Source organism: Scedosporium apiospermum (assembly GCF_000732125.1).
Source record: "Scedosporium apiospermum strain IHEM 14462 chromosome Unknown SEQ_SAPIO_0086, whole genome shotgun sequence".
Lineage (NCBI taxonomy): Eukaryota > Fungi > Ascomycota > Sordariomycetes > Microascales > Microascaceae > Scedosporium > Scedosporium apiospermum.
The window spans coordinates 1,038,349-1,056,498 of NW_015971787.1; the positions used below are offsets into that span (position 1 = coordinate 1,038,349).

The window sequence follows — 18,150 nt, forward strand, 5'->3', positions numbered from 1 at the left end:
AGGTTTTGACGGTCAAGGTGTCGTTTCTATTGCTGTTTCTCGCGCTTCATTGTTTATGGGAAGAGTACTCTGACTTCCTTGATGTAGCGGTGTAGGAATTCTTTGGGCCTGGAGTTTTTTCCCTTTCAGCTGCTCGGCAAAAGGTCGCCTGTTATGACTAAACGTACTTATATCTCGGGCGCATAAGCTTTTATTAATACTGGGTTGATGGACGACAGAGCAATTCTATACCTACGGCGCTTTTACTTAGAATATTATGCCCCTGCATTATGGGGAGGGGCCTAAAGCATTCATATGACTTCAGGAAGAAATCTTGCTGGTCTCCAATGACCATACCATATTTTGCTGGACATGGGATAGCCATCACGTTCCTTCAGACTGGGCGAGCATGCTGTCTCCTTCGCCAAGGACGTTCGAGCACTCGGGAAAGTTTTCGGAGTTTTCACTCGTTATGAATCGCTTTCATACACCATGGCCAAGACTGCATTGTCTATCAAGCTACCTGTGCTGAACCAGGTACCCTGCCCCAAACACCAATGTCTAGGTCTGGCCATCCTGGACGTTTGCTGCGAGAGTTCCAAGCAGCAAGTTGCTACCCCGCTAGCCGGACTTTCGATAAAAGACTGGTATAGAAGAAGCCACTTGCCGCCTTGCCCGATGCCGATCTTATCAAAGTCGGGGATCGAGGAAAGAAATATGTAATACGTCGCACGAGACGGGGAGGGCTTGGGTGATTCCACAATCGCGACGCAAAACTTCCAATACGGCGTTCTTATAACTTATAGCAGCGGCAATCTCCCCGGCGACTCGCCAGTTTCTTTCCCCGAGCTGGATTTTGGTCTTTTGCCAACTTTCTCCGTTCGGTCTCGAGGGAAACCGATGTGTTTTGGACGGATAATTGGTATTGCAACGACGACCGAAACTAGCAAAGATCCTGCTCGAGATATGGCCGCCATCGTTTTCTTCGGCGTGCGTATCCAAGGTTCGGAAGCCCAGTGGTGCTGCAAAGTGGTGAAGGTTGTTGCTCTATGGGCGGGTCGGAACTTGGATTCGGCCATGGAGCAGGTAGAAGAGAAGCTCTGGACAGAACCCGACTTTTTTTATGACGCCTTCGCGCACGGTGCCGAGAACATAGCTACTTTCGAGAGTCTTGCTATTTCAGCGTTCGTTGGTGCTAGTGTGCAGATGGATGGCTCGTCTCGCCTAGCGACTGCCCAGATTCAGCTGACGCAGATTGTGAGATCGGCTGGGGTGCCAGCGTGGATGGAACAGGCTACTGTCCCCCGTGAGAAGATCAAGATCAACCCTTGGAGCGATATTTAGATAGTTCGCAAAGAGGTGCGAGTCACTTGGATGAGGTTCGTGTGAGGAAGCAAAGTATATATTCAGAGGTCAAGCTATCGGTTGTTCTACGGTGTAACGAGAGAGCTTGATAGAAGCACCTTAGTATCTGTCCTCTGACATGCTAGCGCAGATTTGCTTTAGGCAGGGGCATTTGATGAGGAGAATTCTCACTCCGGGCTCCTATTGTTGTCATTAAGAAGAACATCGATTGCTGTCCCACCCAAGACTATGTCCGAGATATTAACCATAGGTGAACGATGATAATGGTAATATTCTATCAATTACTTTCCTCATCTTGAATCGAGAAAGCCTCGAGGTCATTGGCTGTCTACTGTCCTTATTTGCCGGCCACTCATTACTTCTCCAGTCTCCCCCTCGAACCTCACAGCCAGGCCCATTTGTAGTATGCAACATCCTCAGCACCAGGTCAATTATCCAGATCTGCTTCTTCAGTGTCCTGGACCAATTCCTTTGCATAGTACCAGAACCTGCTGAGGCACAAAGTGACAAAGGAGCGGGACAAATGTGCTTTGTGGACTCTAAGTCAAATGCCATTGACGATCTTGGTCTGGATAGAAAATTGGCAGGGGCAACTGGGGATCAGCGTGCATGTAGCTTTGTACTCTTTCAGTCCCTTGCCACTTCCTTTCTGTGCAATTCCATTTTGAGCCTCAAATTTTAAGATGATCGCTCCTGCTTCTCTTCTCAGGGCCGCACAAGCCCTGATTCCAAATCAAGCAAAATGAAAAATATCTCTTTGACGCGTCCAGCTCTGGAAATCCTTCCCTTCTTCTCTTCCCAAGCACCCAAACCCACACATCACCACACACTCAGGTGTCTGGGCGGTTTCTATCTAACTCTTCCATCTCATCTTCATTTCCATATCATCATCCCTTTTCCAGCAGCCTCTGCGATCATCTTCTATCTGCTATCGTTAGAAGCAGTTTCGTATTTTCAGCATTATCGTGAGGCCACTGGCTTCTCATCGTTGCTGGCAATCATGCTTTGCACCAACTTCACCATGACGCGAACCCATTTTTATCCTGTGGGCAATACGCCCGCCATCCGTTTGACCCAGGGCCTCCCCCCTGAGGAGGATGCCAAGCTTCTTCTCCTCGGCTGTGGAGACCTGAGAAACATCTTGTACACGGTCAGCTGTGATGGTAAGGTTGCCTTGGGCTCATGGCCTTGAGTCTTCTGTCTGAGATCTTGGAGGCTGACTCGATGGACAGACTCACGAAACCTGATGGACTTTACCGCCTGCGATATCCAACCTGAGATCATCGGTAAGTATCATGTCTGCCACTGTTTCTCCTATTTGGAACGACGACTCCCCCATATACAATAGTCCATGCCGCTAACCTCACGCCTCAACAGCTCGAAACATCCTGGTTCTTACCCTCATTTACGATGACCGTCTCACCAAGAAACTTAACAAGATCTGGGATATCCAGTATCATCTCTACCTCCAGAAAGCCTCATATGACCTCCTTCGTTCGCAGGCGAAGAAGCTGCATCGCCTGTCCAGCTCCCTGGATGTTTGGCAGTCCACTGAGTACAGTGTGTTCATCAAGTTCTGCGATTCGGGTACGTTCAAAGCCGTCTCTGCAATTTGGGATTTCTATGCCCATAGCACCAGGTTCGAGGGAAAGGGCGCCAAGATCTTCGCCGACGCTATTTCCAATGCCATGAAAACCACCAGCAAGGCTGCTCGCCAGAACCTGTTCAGCAGCATGCGCGCCATGGCGCCCGTCACCGGAGTGCAGAAGATTTACCTGGCCGACGTCCACTACCACTACTGGAACGCCGGCACGACCAACATGAACGGCAACTGCGAGCAGCCCACCTTTCCCAACTTGATGTATGCGTCTCCCGATCCTGGCTTGGAGCTTCACTACAATACGAACCCCCTTTTGGGATTCCATTTGTCTGCGGCCTATCCAGCTCTTCGCCCGCACTCGTATTTAGCCCCGCCCGTCAATCCCGAGCGACCGAGGGGCACCGCTGAGGCCCAGAAGCTTGTCGACTACGTTCACGAGGAGTTTTACCATTGGTGCTTCGTCTTTCGAAAGATGGTATTCGACCGTAAGGTCAAGGTTCGGTTCTTTCAAGGCGATTGCCTCTCATTCTGCCACGCCCTTCAGCACCTTCGTGTTACGGGTGAGACTTCTTCTGCCAATTTGTACCGCGATCGCCTGCATTTCGACAAGCTTGTTCTCGACGGCCGAGACTACGGCCCCAAGGTCAAGAGGGCCCGAGACCGAGCTCCCCTTTCGTTCAATGTCATCGACACATCCAACCTCGTGGACCATCTTGGCCACATCAACTTGTTCGTCGCCGCCGCGGCTTTGCTCGAAGATACTCTGACGTCGGCCATGTACACCGAGTGCATCACCCAGCATGAGAAGACTATGGAAGAGTTCATGAGGAACGTTCTCTGTGGCGACTTCGCCACTGTCGCCCAGCTTGTCGGTCTCGTCCCCGTCGAGTATTACACCAACACGTCGTACTGCAACGCCATCGAGGATACCCTCATGAAGCTCGCCGGCAAGGACAGCAAGCCCGAACTCAGCAGCACCCAGCCTGCTGTACGCATCACTTGGCGCCAACCCCAGACGATGGCCGTGCCCCACAAGCGAGTGATCACCGCCTTCAAGGACCACGAGCTTGCCATCATCCTGTCTGACATTTACGAGATCATGTTTCAGCGCGAGAATGTTATTCATCTCGTCTCCATGGTCAATGAAGTCAACGCGCGTCAGACCTCGTTCCCCATGAACAATCGCGTCACTTACGTCGCGTTTCTTCGTCTCGTCAAGGACCGCGTCGCGACCGAGTCGTGGGACAACACCATGGAGATTTTGATTCGCCTCATCAGCGGTATTTCCAACTTGTTGGACAGTTTCCGTCTCCAGGAGACCCTGCTCTACATGGATATTTTTGGCGTTCACACCACCGACATGCTGCGCGAGGACAACCTCACGGCCTTCAGGGGCGACAAGAGTTTGGGCGGCTAGGAGGACGCCCCTACTTCCGTTGCCGTCACGATCAAGGTCCCCCGCGAGAAGCTCGGAATCTTTCAGAAGGGCAGAGCTTCCATGCTTGGAGCCACTCCGGTGCAAGTCCACGTTTTGAACGTCAAGAACAGCGACTGGTTCGACGGATTCGCCGGTCTCCAGCTAGGCTATGGCGAAATCGTCACTTCCGGCCAGGCATTCAGCGACTCGTACGAGGTCCGGGTCATTACAGACCCCGAGGGCTACGGTGGCGAGTCACCTCTGCTCGTCTCGTTCATGGTTCCCACCTGGATCTTGTTGGGCGACAAGTCCGATATCTATCTGAGTTTCAACGCTCTCAACACGCGATTGAACGAGGAAGTTTACAAGCCCATCCTCGGTGAGAGCCTGAGAATTTTTGGCGCGAGCTTGGATGATGCCGAGCATGTCCACATCAGCAAGAACATGCCCAACCTCTCCGGCCGCATGTCAATTTGCCGCGTCACCGAGGTTCCTGCCGACGAGCTTCAGTCCGGAGACCGTCACATTACCAAGGGCAGCGGCTACAAGACGTCGATGCGCGCCGTGGTCGGAGTTGGCGGCACCAAGATCATGGAGCTTGTTGGCCAAATCGAGTTGGAACCGGAGAAGGCGAAGGAACTCTTCGGAGAGACGTTCAACCCGGAACAACTTGTTTACCCCAAGCAGGTGTCTGCATTCAGCCTCAGTTTGCCGAGCAAAGATAAGAGCGTGGATCCCATCGTCGTGGATTACCCCATCCCGTTCAATGACGGACTCCATATCACCATCTCGAGGAATGACGAGGGCCACTACTTCATCGACACGAGGGTAGACGCCGATTCGCACCCCTGGAAGACGGCGGGCATCATGATGTACCACACCGTGCTGAGCCAGAAGTTCACCCCCGCCGCCTGGAACACGCCCTACATCAATCTCGCCTTTAGCCCTATGCTGGACAACACGCAGGGACAGCTTTTGGGCTGGCTCCCGGCCCACATCAACGCCCAATGCAAGGCGTCCGAACGCGGCAAACCCGCGAGTGCCTACATGGACCGGCCCAAGGTCGAGAACGCCCGCATGTGCTTAAAGGAGACCATCGGTGCTCTGTTCCAGCATTTCATGGGTCTCGGAGGCATCCCGCACACATTCGTCTTCCACCTCGTTCCCTACTCGAGCACCCACATGCAGATAATCCTGGTCGTCTCGTCGGCCCGTTTCGACCTCTCGAACCGCTCGCTCGTCCTCGACGCGGCGCTCCTCTCCGTCACGAAGCAGAACGTGTCGAAGTTCAAGGACTTTGTCAGCTTCATGAAGGAGGTCGACGCCGAGAGAATTGTTATTCACCCCACCGAGATGGGCGTCCTTCGACGCGCCGTTGCGTCGTGGGTCGAGCGCTGCCGCGTCTGGTCCCATCGTGCCGATTGCGAGTATTCGCGCAAGGGAAGTCAATCCATCCCACTCTCGCTAGAGGGATCCGACGCGTTCCTTTGCTCTTGCGGAAATGGCGTGTTCCCTACGGGTTACCTGAGCACGACGAAGGGTTTTGACAAGGTGCGCAAGTATGCTGTTCGTGCGGCGATTTCGCCCATTTTTTATTCGTCGCTGGTTGAGACTTCTGCGTCGGCGGATCCTGATTTCTCGTTTGATTTTCAGGAGGGTGTGGAGGAAGATACTGAGGATGAGACCGAGGTTGGTGAGGTGATTTGGGGTGGCTCGGACGATCAGGACCACGAGGAGCAGCAGCACACCGATGCCGAGCAGGGCGTTGCAGCTGAACAGGGTGAGGCCGTCATTTCGCAGGATGACAGCAGGGTTGAGGAGAAGCATGTTGCTGAGCAGGACATCAAGGACGATCACGGTGATGCGGTTGAACAGGGAGAGAAGACAGTCATTTCGCAGGGTGACAACAAGATTGAGAAGGAGCCCGGAGTTGAGCAGAACGACACGGTCGAAAATGGCGACAGAGTGGAGCACGAAGAGAAGACCGAGAACGGCGACAAGAGCGACGAGTCGGCCAATGACAAGTCTGCTGTCGGCTCCGATTTCTAAGACCGGAGGTGAGTAAAAAAAGAAAGGAAGCGGCTGAATGCACCATGCGCATGCCAGTTTCTCGCAACTGCATTCCCTTTTCTGCATCGAACTTTCTCGCAATCCGCAATCCTGACATTCTTTCGGCCCCTGCGGAAGCGCTAACTGTGGCTTTTTCCTAGCGTTGCCTTTTCGAACCCCCGCGCGGTGCCCAAAACCCACCCGTCCACCTGTCGAATGTCGAATGTCGGTGCTCCTGCAGGGGAGAGAAGATCCAGAGACCCACTACGATGTGATATACTACTTCAGACACGGTTTCGGTGAACGGAAACGGTCTGGCTCTAGACGGACCGAAAGGAGCAGGCATAGCCAGATTCGTCTGGTTGATCAGGCCTTTGCTGGGTTCTACCAGCCAAGGTCCTGGTTGTCTGGTTTTTCTCCATTTCCCAAGGGAGTCTTGCTTCGAGGAGAAGAAATTGAAAATTGCAAAATTAACAAAACAAGAGAGGGAGTTCGAAAAGAGAGGAAAATTTGTGTTTCAATTCGATTGGTCAATGGCTTCATTTTTGGGACTGTTCAACTTGATTCGAGGGAGGCGAGGAGTCCGAGCCAACATCTACGGAGGCTCGATTTTCTTAGTTTTCTACTTCATACAATCAATTGAAAGAAGCGCCATGTCAAGTTCCTAGTCTCTCCCCCAATCCCCAAGTCCAACTCCACGATGTTGTTTGCGCTTGTGTGTGGTGAACTGGTCTGGATCGGGATTCAATCCCGGCCATGACTTTAGGTAGAGCCGACCAGGCATACTTCGTAGAGCTTCAAACCATTGGTCTCACCGCCTTCTGATATGATCGTTACCGCGGTCTTGGCGATGGAGGGGGCATTGATCCACCGGAGAAATGGACGGGGCGCACTATGGTCAGGCTGGCTTTCCTAGCCGGGAAGGTCGGGCTTCCTCGGTAGAGACCTTCCTTCGAGGGTACGCGCCAAGGCGTTTCGAGAGATTGAGGAAATTGTTGGGCTAGGGTGATATTCCCGACTCGCGACGCTCTGTATGAGCTACAGCAAGGGGAACGGCGTGGGACCTGGGCTTGCGGGCGTTATGTTGAGGTTGCATTTTGAGGCCAATTCGAAAACAATGTCTGGTATTGGCATCATGGCTGATTTGTGCTGGACCGCTTGATGCCGAAAAGCTTAGCCCTCCACACTCCCTCGCCACCCAATCTTGAAACCCGGTCATCAATCTCCGTGCGTGGGAAGGAGAAGGAAGGGGAGCACGGCAGGATCTGGCAGTCGAGCAATTTCAATCCTCAGTCGACTGTGGAGGAGGGAATGGGGGAATGGCGCCGTTGGACTGGTTAGTGCAAAATTCATATTTACGGGGACAAGCGGGCTTGGCTTGAGATCTCGTCAATGTGCAAAGTCTATTCGCCATCGATACATTCCCGCTGGCCGAGCGCCGAGCGGCAAACCCCTCTGACCCCCGTCGTTCAGTGTCCATCGTCGCCTCCATTTTCCCCAGACTCCCTCGTCCACTAGGTGTGCCTTCATTCGTGTGACTATGAGCTTAAATAGACGCTTGTCATATTTTATGTTCCTGTTTGCTTCTTCTGCTTCCTGTCGTCCGCGCGCCAAGCTGCGTTCCAAGACTCTGTAGAACAATTCCAGGAAATGGACGAACGGCAATACGAAATTCCACGAGGAACCACTCGTCCATCGCGAAAAGAGTCATTAGGGCGGGCTTTCTTTCTAGGCATCGCCTTGGCCAAGCAAAACGAGAGGCGGGGTACTGTTCTTGGCGAGAATCGATGGCGAAACTTTTTTTCGGGTGGGGTTCCAGTGTTGGAATTTTTCAAGTTCTCTTTTTCAGGCTTGTTTTGACGTGCTGAAAGGAAACTAGTTGTTTTCAGCCCAGGTTCCGGCTCCAGTGTGTGAGTGTGTGAATGTACCTTTCAATGTATCCCCGGGGGACCCGCGGGTTCCGGCGACCGAATGACGTCCCGATCACGGCGTCTCGACACGGCGATATGATTTCTAGCCAGAGAATAAAGATGATTTTTCGCAATTATTTTCTGGGGCCTTCTCCTGGCATTTTGCTTTTACTTTTCCCGCACCGAAATGCGTTTTCCATGGCAGATTCCACGTTTTTGGACATGGGTTGGGCGGGACATGTACCTTCCCGGCTATCGAAAGGTGGTGGGGTACTTGGCGCAGCTCGAGAAAGCCTTGGCGAGGATGTCGAATTTGTTTCACTCGATTACAATCATACTTTCGTGCTTTGCTTTCATTTCCTTTTGGCACTGCAGGATTTTCCACCGTCCCAGGTTTCCCAGCTGACCCTCTGCGTGAAGTATCTTCTTGCTCACGCGACAACTTACATGGGACATTGGCTCCCCAACCCAACAGGCCATTTTCATGATGGATTGAGATGAGAGAGCGAATGGCTGGCGAATAGCCTCTTCCATCTGGCCCATTCGCCTGCGAGTCTTGCCAACAACGGAACACGAAGGACGAGGATGTGAGTGCATCAATTGATCAATTTGATTGATCTACCTCTTAGTGCCACCACTCCCACCTCTCCGTACCTTCGTGTGTTCCCAGCAAGCCAAGACCCAGCTTCTTCCCCACGCTTCTAGAATCCCTTGTCAGACCAATGCGATGGTGAGAACGATGCCTAGACGAACCAAAGGAATCATCTTGCTCACCATTCCCCCTCATATTGGTTCTTGGCCCTCCACCTTTCAGCAGTGATGCCCCCGCTCGCAGATCTAGCCCAGCTCGACCTTAATGTGTGTCTTTGATGCGAGTCTGTCTGCAAGGCCCCCTCATCCTCTCTTTTCTCTGTTCGTAGTGGACAACGGAGCCTAATTGTGTTGGTCTGCCTGTCGCCCAAGTTCCCGCGTATAGTCCCACCTACCCAGATCGCCTTTCTAGGTCACGCCGTAAATAGACCGTAATTTGTACTATTCGCACACACACGATATTTCAATATTACCTCGATCGATCGTCGATAGCCAATCCTCTTCAATTCCGTCCCGACAGTCTCCCCAGCTCGTCGTGATCACGGCATCTAATTGCCCAATCAGGCCTAGGTCCCCATCACCATTGCATCCTTGATCTTCCCCTTCCAGCCTATCCACAACTTGCTCATTACGTTATGAAGCCATCGGCGGGGCCTCAGACGCTCTCCCAGCGTCACTCTGGCATCCGTTTCTCAGACCCGGAATCCGATGAGCGAGATCCAGACCAGAAGCCAGTGCACACACACCCCCTTGCTTGTCAGGTTCGCTGGCTGCTCGCCACCCTCGTTGCCAGCGATCCACCCCCATCCTCCTCCGAGTCTCCACTCCGTGGACCCTCCCCCCCAGTTTTCCCTTCCCGTCCAATTGATTCTCGCTAATTGGTTCAGGATTCTGTGCAGTCCAGTCCTTTTCCGCCGATTCTCGAACTTCACGCCTTGGGAACCTAGCTCCAAACCCGAAAAGCTCGCCAAGGTACCACCCCAGGCTTTTTGCCGCCGAGAAAAGAAAATAAGAGAAATATGGAAGGGACAAGGGAAAAAAAATCGAAAAAATTTTGTAGATAAATACGTCCGTTCCTCTTGGCTCGTTTCCAAGCTCCCTGCTCCCTCTCTTCCCTCCCCTCGTTCAACCCAAGCCTCTTTCTCTTTAAGCTTAGGCCATTCTACCCATTTACCACCTCCGGCCGCCCCTCTCTCCCTCTCCTACATGCCTCGGCTTAGCTCTCCAGCACCTGGCCCTCATCAAGCGATCCCGTAAATCACGACCTTGATGCCGAAGCCGTCGGCCTGCCGTCCCCCCGTCTCGTCCTTTCCTGTCCAAGTCCCCCAGGTGCATGATCTCTGCTTCGCCGTAGCTCCTCTGCTAGAGAGAGAGTGAGAGAAGAAGAAGAAGACAAATCCAAGAAAACAAACAACACAAGCAAAACGCAAAGCATCTTACATACATTCGGATTGGAAAGAGCAAAAACAAATAACCAATGGACACGCAACCGCACGTATCCGGCCAGGCTAACAAGCCTCTGCCGAGGCCGCCTCACGCACTGCCAGCCCACGAGGTCTGCCAGCTGCTCGAAGTGAACGAGCAGACAGGCCTCAATGGCAGTGAGGCTGAGAAGCGTTCGGAGGAGTATGGGCACAATGAGCTGCTTAAAGAGAAGAATGCCCAACCCCTCAAGATTTTCATCAGGCAGGTTGCCAATGCCATGACCTTGGTAGGTCCCAGACTTTCAGTTTTAATCGACGTACCTCGAATTCACTCCTCTTCCGTTACCTCTTCCATTGTTTTCTTAGTCACGTTTGAATCCCTATTTCATCTGTTTCGTCTTGGCTTTTTCGTGGTCCAAGCCACCCCAACCTCCCAAGCACAGAGCACAGAAGCACGGGGATTGTGCCCCCACGTCCATCGCACCTTCCTCCCTGGCATGACTGTCATAGCTCCTTCCTCGTCTTGCATCACCACTTCAAAGACATCCTGCTTACATCATCACCATCATTACAGGTCCTCGTTCTGGCTTTGGCAGCCAGTTTCGGTATCCAAGCATGGGTCGAAGGTGGCGTCCTCGCCGCCATCATCTTCCTCAACATCGTCATCGGCTTCTTCCAAGACTACCAAGCCGCCCGCACCATCGACGCCCTCGGCGCCCTGACCTCCCCCACCGCCAAGGTCATCCGCGAGGGTAAGACCGTCGTCATCGATTCCGCCAAGGTCGTCCCCGGCGACATCGTCGAGCTCAAGATGGGTGACTCCGTCCCCGCCGATGTGCGTCTCATCGAGGCCGTCAACTTCGAGGCCGACGAGGCCCTGCTCACTGGTGAATCGCTGCCTATCCGGAAGGATCCCGAGATGACTTTTGACGATGACACTGGTCCGGGTGATCGCATCAACGTCGCTTTCAGCTCTACGGTCGTCACCAAGGGTCGCGCTCGCGGCGTTGTTTTCGCTACGGGTATGTGTACTGAGATCGGCCTCATCGCCGCTGCCCTCCGCGAGGCGTCTTCGGGGAGCAGGGTCCACGCACACCAGAACGCCGAGGGCAAGATTACTCTCTGGTCCTACATCGTCTTCGGCTTCCAGGTCGTCGTGGGCATCATCGGTACCTTCTTGGGCGTCACCGTCGGAACTCCGCTGCAGCGAAAGCTGTCGAGGCTGTTTCTGTACATCTTTGGCATCGCTGTCATTTGCGCTATTGTTGTGCTCGCGGCGAACAAGTTTAGCACTAGGAGTGATGTGGTCATCTATGCTGTGGCCGTGGCCGTCGGTACGCTGCCTGTGTCGCTGATTCTTGTCTTGACGATTACCATGGCTGCTGGTACGAAGGCCATGGTTGATCGCAATGTTGTTGTCAGGCAGCTGTCCAGCTTGGAGGCACTCGGCGGTGTTACCAGTAAGTTCTTCTCATTCCCTTCGTCTCTCTGTCTCTCCTTTATTTCCTTTTCCCTTTTGCCCCCTCTTCATATTCCGCATGACTCATCAGCTGTTCATTTCTAACTTCAATTCTCTTCCAGACATTTGCTCCGACAAGACCGGAACCCTCACTCAAGGTCGCATGGTCGTCCGCATGGCCTGGATCCCCAGCATCGGCACCTACTCCGTCAACACCAGCCAAAACCCCTACGACCCCACCTCTGGCGAGCTCAAGCTCACCTCCCACGTCCAGCCTAAGGACCTCCAATCCCCCAAGGGCGCCGAGGCCGTCGCCGACAAAATCGACCCCGCGGGGGAACCCGCCGGCAAGCCCGCCCTGCAGACTTACCTTAACATCGCCTCGCTCGCCAACCTTGCCACCCTCCAGCGCATCGAGGACGCCGGCGCCGAGAAGCCCGGCGAGTGGACCGCCCACGGAGATCCCACCGAGGTTGCCCTCCAGGTGTTCGTTACGCGATTCGGCTGGAACAGACTGACGCTCTCGACGGAGGCGAACCCTAACGCGCGCTGGAAGCAAGTTGGAGAACTCCCATTCGATTCCGAGGTTAAGCGCATGTCTGTCGTCTGCGAGGATACTCAGTCACCCACTAGGGAAATCCACATGTTTACCAAGGGCGCTACTGAGCGTGTTGTCGGATGCTGCTCCATGATTGCCCTCGGCGACGGCGAGCCCGTCCCTCTTGATGAGAAGATCCTGTCTGATATCCACGCCAACATGGAGGCTCTCGCCAGACACGGTCTTCGCGTCCTCGCACTCGCCAGCAAGTCCGGTCTCGCTCCCATCACCGAGGAAGAAGCCAAGCAAGGTCTCAACCGCGTCGCCTACGAAAAGGACCTCATTCTCCGTGGCCTCGTCGGAATCTACGACCCTCCTCGCCCCGAGTCCCAGCCCAGCGTCCGCGCCTGCCACCGTGCCGGAATCAACGTGCACATGTTGACCGGCGACCACCCCCACACCGCCCGCGCCATCGCCTCCGAAGTTAGCATCCTGCCCCCCGAGTCCAAGATTGCCCAGATGCCAGCCGAAGTCACCCGCACCATGGTTATGACCGCCCACCAGTTCGACGCCATGAGCGATGACGAGATCGATGCTCTAAAGGAACTGCCGCTCGTCGTCGCTCGCTGCTCGCCCACCACCAAGGTCCGAATGATTGCCGCGCTCCACCGTCGCAAGCGCTACGTCGCCATGACTGGTGACGGTGTCAACGACAGCCCCAGTCTCAAGTATGCCGATGTTGGTATCGCCATGGGCCAGAACGGTTCGGACGTGGCCAAGAACTCCTCGGATATCATCTTGACGGACGACAACTTTGCGTCCATCCTCAACGCCATCGACGAGGGTCGCCGTATTTTCGACAACATTCAAAAGTTTATTCTGCACGTGCTTGCCGCCAACGTGGGCTTGGTCATTACGCTTCTTACTGGTCTTGCTTTCAAGGATGCTACTGGAATTTCCATCTTCCAGATTACCCCAGTTGAGATTCTGTTCATGTTGCTCGTCGCCGGTGCCTTTACCGAGACTGGCCTTGGCTTCGAGAAGGCGTCGCCTGATGTCCTCCGCCGACCTCCTCACAATGTAGGCTTCTCTCCCCAGTTACTTCTCTTACCCTCACCAATCGTATCGAAACAATAAATACTAACTCTCTTTCTCTTTCCCAGCTCAAATATGGCGTCTTCACCCCCGAATTCATCACCGACCTCGTCTGCTACGGCCTCATCATGGCCGCCTGCCTCCTCGGCTCCTTCGTCATCGTCCTCTTCGGCTTCTACGACGGCAACCTCGGCCACGACTGCAACCTCGAGTACAGCGACTCCTGCGAGGACGTCTTCCGCGCCCGCGCCACCTGCTACACGACCATGATGTGGGTCTTCCTCTTCTTCGCCTGGGAGCTCGTCGACTCGCGCCGCTCCTTCTTCGACGGCATCGCTAAGAGCCCGCGCCAATGGGCCCTGCGTCTCTGGAGCAACCCTTTCCTGTTCTGGTCTGTTACCGTGGGTTTCTTCATTACTATCGCTACGCTGTATATCCCTGTTATCAATACCGTTGTTTTTATGCATAAGGGTATTACGTGGGAGTGGGCTGTTGTCGTTATTGCGAACCTGTTCTTCTTCGCCACGGCTGAGTCGTATAAGTGGGGGAAGAGGGTGTGGTTGAGGAGGCATGGGTTGGCGCCGAAGAAGGGTGATGAGGAGGATTATTTGAGCACGGGCACGGAGCAGGTCTAGAGCACCAAGTGAACCGTCATGAGTGTCGTGGTATGGATGAGTTATGTTGGTAAGAGGGGAGATGGGTGTAGAGGTTGAATAATGAAGTGGGCTCACATCTTGGTTCACATTTTATGATCGCGAGTGACGATCCTGTGATATTGGCATTAATTTACTTTGTATCGCATGAAAATATCTTGATAATAAAAGTAATGGAACAGACATTTATGACAAGCAAACAGACATGACCGACATGTCAAAATCACTAAATCACTAGCAAGTGATAAAGTCTCTCATAATAGACAACAGGAGAGCCACCCTGTGATGTTGAAAAAGGAAATGATTCATAATTACAAACTCGTATAAAGTACGAAAAAAACCAGAAGAGGAGGGCAAAAGGAGAAATTAAAGACAGATTACCGATTCCAATCATTTTTTTTTTTCTCAGGCGAACCCAAACCTCAAGCACCTCAGCCACCACCTCCTGGCGAGGTCCTACCCGGCGTGCTGAAGACGGGAATGTCCCTCGGGTGCAGTTCCGGAGGGTCAGAAATCGGCATCGCAGTCTGCCTTTCCATGGGCGGATTGTGGTATTCTCGATGGGAAGAGGACGGCGGAGCCGCGGAGTATAGCGTAAAATGAGATTCCCTCGGTGATCGCTGATACGAGTCTTGTGATCGCATCGGCGGTGTCATAGGATAACCACCGTGACTGTATTCGGACGCCATGTGAGTTGGAGCTGAGGGCGAAGTGCCACTCAATGGAACCCGCGTGGGTGTCGAGTGAGGTGAGAGACCTCGAGGAGACGGCTGATATCCAGCGCGTAAATTGCTGCCCGTTCGACTAATACCCAGAGGTGGCTGGTATGGCCTATTACTGTGGCTCAACGGCGGAGCAACAGGATTGTCATCAAGATCCTCCGCCTCGTCCCAGCTATCATCTCGTTCTCCTCTCCTCCTTGCAGCCTGAGCATCGTCACCCATATTAAGACGTCTCCGGAAACTATCGAACTCCCTCGTCATCATTTCCACCTCCCGGAAATGCGAAGCGCGGAGTTGCGGTTGGAACCCCGGACCCTGCTTCTCCACCTCGTACCGGGCAAGCGAGGTCGCGATGAGGAACGCGTTGCGGATCTGCCTTCCGTTCCAACGCTCTCTCGATCGCGAGCGCTCGCTCTCATGGTAGTGCTCCTCTGCGAAACGAAGGATCTCCTCTTTGAGGATGAAGAGCTTGGGTTCCTTGAACATCTCGTGGCGTTGCTGCTCGATCTGCTCTAGGCGCTCAATGTTAAGCTTGAAGATGCTGAGGATTTCGGGGCCCTTGAGACGCTTGTAGTGGAGGATTAAGTGGATACGAGAAGTGACGGCGGCGTCCAGTTTCCCAACGCGGTTCGTCGTGAGAAAGAGGACTCCGTTGTAATACTCGAGAACGCGGAGGAACACTAAAGCGTTGTCTTGATGTTAGCATATATAAGACCTAAACATTCTATTATCTCAGCGTTGACCAACCTGATACGAGGCCGTTCCTCTTCACATCGTTGGCATTCCGTGCCGAGAGAAACACATCCGCCTCATCAAGAAGCAGGACGCAATCCCAAAGGTGCGCAAGCCGGAAGACTTCGGTCAACTTCTCCTCGACGTCCCGAGGGGAAAAGCCAAGATCGCCACAGGTAATCGGAAACAGTGGCTTGTTGAATTTTTGGGCGATGGCCTCGGCTGTTGCCGTTTTCCCCACGCCGGGAGGTCCGTGGAGAAGAAATACGACACCTTTTCCCTTGCCGCGGATTAGGTCCTGGGTCCGGAGCTCGCCGTGTGCGTCCAGCTCGTTCTTTCTAAAGTGTGTGCGTACGAGGGCTTCAACATGCCGCTTATGCTCGGGGCGAAGTTCGAGCTTGTCGAACACGTCAGCCTGTCGCTCTATAGGCGTTAAATCGTAGACGTTAATGGGAACGAATACGCGGTCTCTAATGGCGTAAGAAAACAAGCGGCGTGGCAACAACGCGAGATCATCCCCAGTGGGTATAGGTTTCAGAGCTTGCGATTTGCGGGTCAAGAAGCAGCTTTTGGAGAGGAATATGTCATGTTCAATCGTGTCGATGTTGTCTTCATCGACCACAGCCTCGGTAAACGAAGAAACTTGTTTTGTGCGGTGGACATCGGACCAGGTGATGATGGCATGGTTCCCAGCCATCGTTGCATAGAAGCCTCCGCGACTAACAGCCATGGGCTCTTCGTCGGCAAAATTTTTCTTCCATTCAGGACAGTTGTTGAACGTCTCCTGGAAATCGATGATGACGTCGCCTTCAATATGGTCGGGCTTCTTGACCGGCTGCACAATTTGACTACCCACGGGGTGAGTCGTGACGGACTCGGTGAACTTTGCGCCCCAACGTCGTCCCTCGGCGAGGCACAACTTCCAATCCTCGGCAAAGCGGATGGGATAGAAGGGGAGGTCACGAATGTCCCTCTTGTCCTTGAAATATGGGATGTTGAAAGGATAGATAACCCCTGCGTATGTCGAACCATCATAGTCGAGGTAGTGGCAAGACGCCCGGAAGTAATCATTGTCGTCGAACTCTTCCATCAAATACTCCCACCCGTGTGTGGGCTGGGTATGGATCAGTCGCCACACCTGCTGGAGAGTGGTTGCGCCGTGGCCTTTGGTGGAAGAATTGTTCGCGGCTTGATCGAGCACACCTCCAGTATGATACAAGTTGACGAGAGTACTCTGCGGGATATAGATCAATTCGCCCGGTCGGAACAGGCACCATAGATCTTGGTACCTGATCTTCCTCGAAGCTCCAAAGTCGGCATCCTCGAAGGCAGAGTACGATGGCACAATCTCAGTTTCGGCAAACTTGATGTAGCACCGAAACTCCTCCAAGGCGCTTTCCGAACTGAATACATCCTCTTCACCCTTGGTCTCTTTCGAAGCGGTTGCAGCGTCGTCGCTTGAATCAAGGTTCTTAATGTGCTCTTCCATCCACTCTAGCTTCGCCTTGAGCTTGTCGTGAAAATGTATGAAGTACCGGAACGGGCGAAGGAACGTGTGAGGCTTCGTGCCCCATTGATAATCCGTGACTTTGTCGAAGATTTCCATCAATTTGGGAGATCGAATGCGGACTCCGTGTATCCAGGTTTCAGTCGAATTGGCGCCGTACCTTCGTGACGAGGGCTTCTCATTGTCGTCCTTCTTGCTGTAACCCTCAACGCCGAGACGACATCGTTCTTCCCACTCATCGTAGATCTCCTTGACCAATCGACTCCCAGTCACGAGCACCTCTATCGCGTGCGTGTCCTCCGAGGCGAACTGATTGACAAACTGCGAGAAAGTGCACTTTCGGATCTTGGGAATGATTTTCGTCTGTAGCTTCGGCGGTTCTGCCGCGTCGTCGTTGGGCTTCGTGGGCGATGGTCGCTCCTGTCCCTGGCCACTACTCTTAGAGCCGCCTCCGCCGGCATTTTGCACGCGATTTTCGAGATTGCTGATCAGTCGTTCGAGCCGTAGCCAGCTGTTTGCGCAACGAGCGGCGGTCTCTGTGGTTGCACAGACGCAATCTGCCTTAGCGGGGTCGGAAGGGGGACTGTCAGAAGTCTCCAGGGATATCACTTGCTCCTCCGTAGCGATGGATGCGGCGTTGACGTCGGCTATATCGAGTGGTGTAAGGAGCCGGCTATGGTGAGGTGGGGGAGTAGAGGAGTTTGTGTCAGTCGGTGCCTCCGACTCGGGCGGTTTGGGAGAGGCTTCAGCATCGGGGCCCTTGTCCGCTAGATCTACTAGCGAGATGGGAGCTCCCTGATCCGTCTCCACTGAAGTAGATGCCATTTTATCGGGCTAACGAACGAGATTTCTCTGTGAGCAAGGGCGTGAAACGAGAGCGAGAGACGAAAAATACGCCGCAGAAAATGGATTGAAAAGGGGGAAGGGGGATCAGAGCGATCCATGAACTGGAAGGAAAGAAAGCCAACGGATAACCCCGAAATAAAACCCCGTCCCCAAGCCACAGTCCAACTCGCAAACGAGCCAACGAGAGAAGAGAAAGCTACACCCAGATGCGCTGCTGGCAAGGCTGCGGAGCGGGGTAGATGTGATCTGTCGAGTGTCCAAGT

General features: G+C 53.6%; 3 protein-coding genes and 2 pseudogenes across 3 annotated transcripts; 4 read left to right on the plus strand and 1 right to left on the minus strand.

Moving 5' to 3' along the window:
- Positions 1 to 945: 945 nt before the first annotated feature.
- SAPIO_CDS2531 lies at positions 946 to 1,323 on the plus strand (annotated as a pseudogene; the record flags this gene model as incomplete).
- A 1,021-nt stretch (positions 1,324 to 2,344) lies between these two features.
- Positions 2,345 to 4,361, plus strand: SAPIO_CDS2532 (uncharacterized protein; the record flags this gene model as incomplete). Its single annotated transcript, XM_016785524.1, has 3 exons — positions 2,345 to 2,507; positions 2,577 to 2,630; positions 2,722 to 4,361. The coding sequence occupies 3 exons, from the start codon at positions 2,345 to 2,347 to the stop codon at positions 4,359 to 4,361; spliced, it is 1,857 nt and encodes a 618-aa protein (XP_016644900.1).
- Positions 4,362 to 4,442: 81 nt separating this feature from the next.
- On the plus strand, positions 4,443 to 6,410 carry SAPIO_CDS2533 (annotated as a pseudogene; the record flags this gene model as incomplete).
- Positions 6,411 to 10,388: 3,978 nt separating this feature from the next.
- Positions 10,389 to 14,062, plus strand: SAPIO_CDS2534 (Sodium transport ATPase 2; the record flags this gene model as incomplete). The annotated part of the gene is made up of 4 exons (XM_016785525.1): positions 10,389 to 10,622; positions 10,910 to 11,795; positions 11,917 to 13,412; positions 13,496 to 14,062. The coding sequence occupies 4 exons, from the start codon at positions 10,389 to 10,391 to the stop codon at positions 14,060 to 14,062; spliced, it is 3,183 nt and encodes a 1,060-aa protein (XP_016644901.1).
- Positions 14,063 to 14,511: 449 nt separating this feature from the next.
- On the minus strand, positions 14,512 to 17,866 carry SAPIO_CDS2535 (uncharacterized protein; the record flags this gene model as incomplete). Its single annotated transcript, XM_016785526.1, has 2 exons — positions 14,512 to 15,482; positions 15,550 to 17,866. The coding sequence occupies 2 exons, from the start codon at positions 17,864 to 17,866 to the stop codon at positions 14,512 to 14,514; spliced, it is 3,288 nt and encodes a 1,095-aa protein (XP_016644902.1).
- Positions 17,867 to 18,150: the final 284 nt, after the last annotated feature.